The following is a 6,715-nucleotide window of genomic DNA, read 5'->3' as shown; positions in this document are numbered from 1 at the left end:
AAGGTTTCCCAATTTTTTGATTTTTTTTGAATTTTTTATGCCCGTTTCAAAATGCGGTCAAAATGGCGGGAATGACCGTTCCTAGCTAGTGGTTGAATCTTGGAATTTTTTTGGTGTTTCTCTGATTAAATAGATACTTATGTACCTAGAAATGATTTTTGGAAAAAATAAAGAGCAAACTACGAGGTAGCTACAGTTCAAATTTGACCCGCTTCCTGCTGAATCGGTGGAAATTTGTTTTTTTCACCAGAGATGGATCAAAGCCTTTGACACCCAACCATTGTGTCAATTGTGCATTAAACATGGCCTAGTGTTTTATAAAATTGATTTGGTCCATTTTTACAACAATTATTTGGTAGTTCCTTCATAAAAAACCTCATTTCAGGCACTCGAAAAATGGAAAATTGATTTTTCGTTATTCGAGGAATAACACTACTAATTATTTGGAAACTTAACAAACATTGTCATAAAAAGAGAAGAAAACTTACCACCGGGCGTCGTGGTGCTGCGTTAGAGCTCACGCTGCAATGGAGCTTCGTTGGCCGCCGTGGTGCTGCGTTGGTAGCGCCTATTGTTAATCAATTATGACCATTTTAGATGGTCATAACGTCATCAAAGCCTGCACTTCGTTTTGATTGGTCTATAGGCATGTCACGCGGATCAAGCATTAGAGACCGTCGGATACTGCCAGATCCAACGGCCCACACCCCTCACCCTCTCCCCCGCCCACACCCACCCGAAAGCAGCTTCCCTCACGTACACCACATGTCGTTGAGGGCACGGACATGTGGGCCTAATTCCTCGTGGGCCCACATGTTAGTGGCCGAATGCCTCCCTCCTCTCCCCCTCTCCCCACACACCACTCACCCACCGCACACCACTCCTCCCCCTCTCCCCCACACACCACTCCTCCCCCCACGACCCGCAGCCCAAACCCTAACCCCTCCTGTCGGACCATCGCCGCCACCTATGGTGCCAGATCCGACCTCAAGCCGCTCCTCATCACCTCGCTCCTCACCTTCCCCGCCGACCACCCGCTCCGCGACCACCTCGTCGCCACCGCCGCCTCCTCCCTCGCCTCCGCGATCTCCGCGTCGCTCTCCGACCACCGACAAGATCAAGCCGTACCTCTCCCTCTCTCCCATGGCGCTAGATCCGCGTTGTCGTCGAGCTGGATCCGCGCCTCGTCGAGCTGGATCCGCGCCTCGTCAAGCCTCCACGGCCACAGCGGGCCTTCCGGATCCGCGCGTTGTCGAGCTGGATCCGCGCCTCGTCGCGCGGCCTCGTCTGCCTCCGCGGCTGCATCGCGGGCTTATACTATGTCGCCAACCCGCTCACCTTTCGCCGCGGTCGCCGTCCTCTGACCTCCCCATGGCCTCGCCGGGAGGCCCGGCCCTCCCAGTCACACCATGGCCGACTTCCTCAAGGTAACCCCTTCTCCCACTCGGCCAAATGGGTTATTTGATGTTTCTAAGGTAGTAACATAGTTTTGAGATGCAAGTGATGTTGATTCTGTTCATCTAGGTATGTGTAGTTGATTCATATTTCTCCTGTCCTTGTGCAGGGGAAGTTTTCATCCCTACAGCAGAGTAGAAGGGCTTCACTTCATCATACCAGCCAGGAAAGGTGCGTGGTGGTTGCAAGCCATGGAGGGGAGGCGGTCCTGTTCAACATCAGTCACACAAACCACCACAGTGAGCTACTGCTGCTCCTCTCCCTCCTCTGCTATCCATGCTCTGTTTCATGCCATCGTACAATGGATGATTGAGGGTTAGTTAGGATTCTTAAAAAATGCCTTAGCTATCAATGGACAAAGTATACTGGATTGAAGTTTGGCTAAATGAACCAAGGATTACAAATTACAGTCCTGCTCATTTATGTATTTCATCATGTAACTTTGGACAATACATGATAAATAAGGAGTTATTAACTGCAACCTTGTTGTGCATTGAGATGTCATCAAGAATTTTGATTAGGAAGAGCTACCAAGCTTAGAAGGAATAGTTTTGAATTTGAAGAAAATCAATGTATATGTTCTTTTCAATTGGTTGGTTACTTTCTATCATGCTTTGCTTATGTTATCATAAATGGTGATGTGTGTTCAGGTAGGCGGAGCAGAAAGTTTTAAAAGAGCACAAATCATGTGGCTTGTAGGGCTGGGCAAAAAAACCGACCAACTGAAAACTGAACCGAAACCGAGACCGAATAAACCGAATTTTCGGTTTTTTTGCTGTTAACAGAAAAGTTCGGTTAGCTGGGCCACTAACCGAACCAAATTCGGTCAGTTCGGTATATTTCCCGGTTAACCGAATAACAGCCCACTCCACACCCCACCCTCGGCCCAGTACAGCCCACCGCCCCACCCACCCAGGCACGACGCCACAAGTCCACGACCCACGAGCCACGACCCCCCACAGCCTAACGCTCCTAATCCCATCCTCTTCCCCTCCCCCACGCCCGCCCCTTGCACTACTCAGCCGCCGCCGCTTCTAATCTGAGTAGCAGGGAGCCAGGGACACAGCCGCCGCTACTCATCTGAGCGGCAGGGACGCCGCCGCCGGTGCCACCGGCCACCGCATCTTCTCTGGTTCTCCCCACTCATCCATCCCCGACGCAGCGAACTCCACCGCATCTACACGAAGGAAGGAAAGGAGCACGGAGACAACTCAGACGAGGACCCGCCGTCGCGCATCTCGGCCTCCAGTTCGTCATCACGTCTTCCACAGTAGAAACTGAGCATTCAGTCAACGTAATAAGCTCAATCCCCCATCCTTTGTATCCAGTTTTTTTGTTCTTTGTGAGTAGATGGTAAAGGTGGATCTGGAATCTGGATGCTCTTGTTGTTTAGTTTTTTCTCATTCTGTCTATGGATGCCATCTTTTGTGCTGCTCCACTGTCGAGTGTTGACATCTCTGTGTATATCACTAGGAAATCCTACTTGGATGACTTAACTGTTCACAAATACAACTTGTGAATGCTTCTATTATCTTGTCGTGAAAATAACATTTGAACTGTAGTGGAGTGGATTCAGCTTTTAATGTATTGCAGAAGCAGAATGGAAAATGAATGTATAGTGTATATCACTCGGAGTTTAATCCAAAGAGATAATGTCTGCTGCCACATTTTCGCTTGGTTGAATACTGTCCCAATCCCATGCCGTAACCATTAGTAGTCTGTGAATTATTAATATGGTCAGTTTACTTTTATGTTGTCATATGATTCTGCCGGCTTCTTTTAATTCCTAATCTGTTATTACTTGCTGGAAGCTGCTGATAAGGAACATGTTATTTAATTCTTCTCTGAATTAATTAGTATAGAAGAATGATGACATGAATTCTAATTATGCTACTATTTTGTAGATGGTTGAACCTGGTGGACTTGGTGATGACATGACCGAAGAGGAGATGCGAGTTTATGAGGAAGAACAAAGAAAGATTGATGAGTATGAAAAGGAAAAGGAGATGGAGCAACGACCTACAAGAAGGCAGATGAAGAAAAGATCACCGATGTGGGATCACTTTTCTGAGGTACTAGTTGATGGTATGCTCAAGTTTGGAAAGTGCAAGCATTGCAACCGTGATATCAAGGCCGTTTCAGAGGTTAATGGTACATCTGCCTTAAAGAGTCATTTTAATACTTGCAAGTATAATCCTCATAATGATAAGAATAAGAATCAAGGTACTTTGCAAGTTATCCAAGGGGAAAGTCCTTCAGTGCATAAATTTGATCCCGAAGCACTAAGGAAAGATATTGCTAAGATGATTATAGTAGATGAGCTTCCATTTGCATTTACTGAAAAAGCTGGTTTTAGAGAAGTGATGTCAATTGCATGTCCACGTTTCAATATGCCTTCTAGAAGAACATGCACTAGGGATGTTGTGAAGGTTTATTTTGAAGAGAGAGCGAAGCTGAAACTTTTTTTCAAACAATCATGTCAAAGAGTGTGTCTCACTACTGATGGTTGGACTTCTCAAACACAAGATTGCTATATGACAGTCACGACACATTTTATTGATCCTGAATGGAATTTGCACAAGAAAATCATTAGTTTTTTCCTAGTGAAAGGTCATAAGGGAGATGATATAGGTAAAGCCATAGAGAAATGCTTGATGGAGTGGGGAATAAAAAACGTTATGACAATAACTATTGATAATGCTAGCGCGAATGATGGTGGTGTGGGTTACATAAGGAAGAAAATGATCAAAACTGGAAATAGCATAGCTGAAGGTAAATATTTTCATATGAGATGTGCTGCACATATTATAAATCTGATTGTTACTGATGGTCTAAAAGAATTGGATGAATCAATTAAGCGTGTGCGAGCTGTGGTTAGATATATAAGACATGGGCCATCTAGAATTACAAGATTTAAAGAACTTGCTCAGTTAGAAAAGGTGGACAGCGAGGCATTCTTGAGTTTGGATGTATGCACTAGATGGAATTCCACATACCTAATGTTAGCAACCGCAATCAACTTTGAGAAAGTATTTGCGAGGTATGAGGAAGAAGATCCACTCTATACATTGGATTTAACTAGTGAGAAAGGTCCTGGTATTCCTGTTGATAGTGATTGGGAGAATGCTACGAAAATGGCTGAATTTCTTGGACAGTTTTATCACCTTACTCTTAGTGTTTCCGCCACACTTCATGTGACCATGAACCAATTTGTTATGGATATTGCTGAAATCAATGTTGTGTTGGAAGAGTGGGCTGATAGTGATGATATTTTGCGCAAAACAATGGCCAAGAAAATGCAAGATAAGTATGATAAGTATTGGGGACGTTGGCATGAGGAGGTGGAGAATGAAAAGGGGAAGGGGAAAGGAAAGAAAAAGGAAGAGGAGAATGTGAACATGTTTGTATTTGCTGCAACTGTTCTTGATCCAAGATTCAAGCTATCAAATTTCACAAAACTAGCAATTGAAGAATTGTATGGTGAATTAAATGGAGGCAAAGCTTGGGAGGCAGTGAAAACATTTATGCATGCTTTGTTTGAAGAGTACAAAGCTAAGTATGCACCAAGTGATGTAAGCAAGCATGTGGGTGCTCCACAATCTGAACCAACTCAAAAAAGGGAAGGAAGGAAATTGCTGTCTCGGATAAATAAAAAGTGGAGAGTTGGTGCTGATGGTGAAGCTAGCATGAGCAAATCGGAATTTGAGAAATACCTACATGAAGAGAATGAAGTAAATAGGGATGATTTTAACATTCTAAAATGGTGGAAGGACAATGCTTCTAGATTCCCAACATTGGCTAGAATGGCCCGTGATGTGTTGGCTGTTCCGGTATCAACGGTTGCGTCTGAGTCGGCATTTAGCACAAGTGGTCGCATTCTAAATGAATTTAGAACCTCTCTTACACCATTCATGGTCCAAGCTCTTGTTTGTGCCCAAGATTGGCTAAGGGGTTCTATTACTATCAACATTGAAGAAGATGAGGAGGAATTGTTAAGATTGGAAAAGGGTAACATATTGTGATTGTTTTCTATGTAATTTTCTATATTTCTAACTTCCTATGCTTATTACATGTTCATTTCATTCTTTTTCAGAACTAATTGAAGAGCTTGGTAGTACAAATTCATCCAAGTCAAAAGCAAGCAGTAGCAAGTCTGTTTGCAAGCCATCTGGGGTTGTGCCATCTTGCCCACCTCCATCCTCTACTTAAACATGGGTGAGTGAGTTGCAAGAAATTGTCCTGCTCTTGTTCATGTTTTTAGCATTCTTTTATTTATTTTCTGATGTATGATTCAAAAGATGCACAACACAGCCATGTAAATGAATATGTTGCTCACTTGCTGCAATGAACCTCATGTAAATGTTGTTGTAATACAAATGTTATTTCATGAACCTCATGTACTTTGTTTCAAAAATCTATGGGAAACTCTTATGAAGAAAAGATCTTCAGATTACTCTTTACTCTTTAGGTACATATAGTCCAACATATTATGTTTTACATATATGTAGTTCTTTTAATCGAATCATGTCAAACCTTGTAATGTGCCATCTGCTATTCTATTTTACATGTATATATATAGTTATTTTATCTGAATTCTGCGTCATGTACTATCTATTCTAACCGAATTCTGCGTCATGCACACAACATTACAGATTCGCAACGCTTGGCTAGAAGCTGGGATGGGCAAGATTCTCTGGACATGTCAAGATGTTCCTGTTCATGATGGCAAATTGGGATTCTTATTTGTGGCCACGCTTGAAATGCACTTCAATCTCCTTCCTATGTGCTTGTGTTTGAAGTGTAATAATAAGTAAACTTTAGACTTGGTTGTGTTTTGTTCAACTTGGACTTTGGTTATGTGTCCTGCAACTTGGAATTTGCCAATTTGGTTATGTGTTGGGCTGGAAATCTGGAACATGAACTTGGCTCTATTACTTTTACTTGTCAGTTTGTCACTTATCACTAGGGCTTATCACTTTTCAGTGTGGACTTTGGAAGTTTTACATTTGATGATTGGTTATGCATCTGTCATTGTTCTGAAATCCTTGTATTTGATATTATGTGATATTTGAAAAGATGAGAATATGTTATACGCATTTTACATTTTTGTCTTGTTATGCTGTCAAATTTTTTCTTTCAACCATGCATGTTGATGTTGCTGTCAATATGTCCTGAAAGTGCATTTTCTGTACATAGTACACAATTCAATTTAAACCGAAAACCGAACCAAAAAAATCGGTTAACCAAAATTTCGGTTAGC

The 6,715-nt window shown here is 42.8% G+C and overlaps 1 protein-coding gene across 1 annotated transcript; it reads left to right on the top strand.

Annotated features, from left to right (window-relative positions):
- The first annotated feature begins 2,411 nt into the window (after positions 1-2,411).
- On the top strand, positions 2,412-6,481 carry LOC125527345 (zinc finger BED domain-containing protein RICESLEEPER 2-like). Its single transcript, XM_048691871.1, has 4 exons — positions 2,412-2,749; positions 3,360-5,463; positions 5,549-5,670; positions 6,108-6,481. The coding sequence occupies exons 2-3, from the start codon at positions 3,360-3,362 to the stop codon at positions 5,662-5,664; spliced, it is 2,220 nt and encodes a 739-aa protein (XP_048547828.1). The 5' UTR covers positions 2,412-2,749; the 3' UTR covers positions 5,665-5,670; positions 6,108-6,481.
- Positions 6,482-6,715: the final 234 nt, after the last annotated feature.

The sequence above is a fragment of the Triticum urartu genome, unplaced genomic scaffold (assembly GCF_003073215.2).
Source record: "Triticum urartu cultivar G1812 unplaced genomic scaffold, Tu2.1 TuUngrouped_contig_3633, whole genome shotgun sequence".
NCBI lineage: Eukaryota > Viridiplantae > Streptophyta > Magnoliopsida > Poales > Poaceae > Triticum > Triticum urartu.
Note: the sequence above shows the minus strand (reverse complement) of the source record. Positions and strands in the feature narration are given on the sequence as shown.

Bases quoted from the DNA above. Each gene is read 5' to 3' on its own strand.
- LOC125527345 (XM_048691871.1), top strand. From the start codon at position 3,360: ATGGTTGAACCTGGTGGACTTGGTGATGACATGACCGAAGAGGAGATG. The intron at 5,464-5,548 runs GTAACATATTGT...ATTCTTTTTCAG, and splicing joins ATTGTTAAGATTGGAAAAGG to AACTAATTGAAGAGCTTGGT.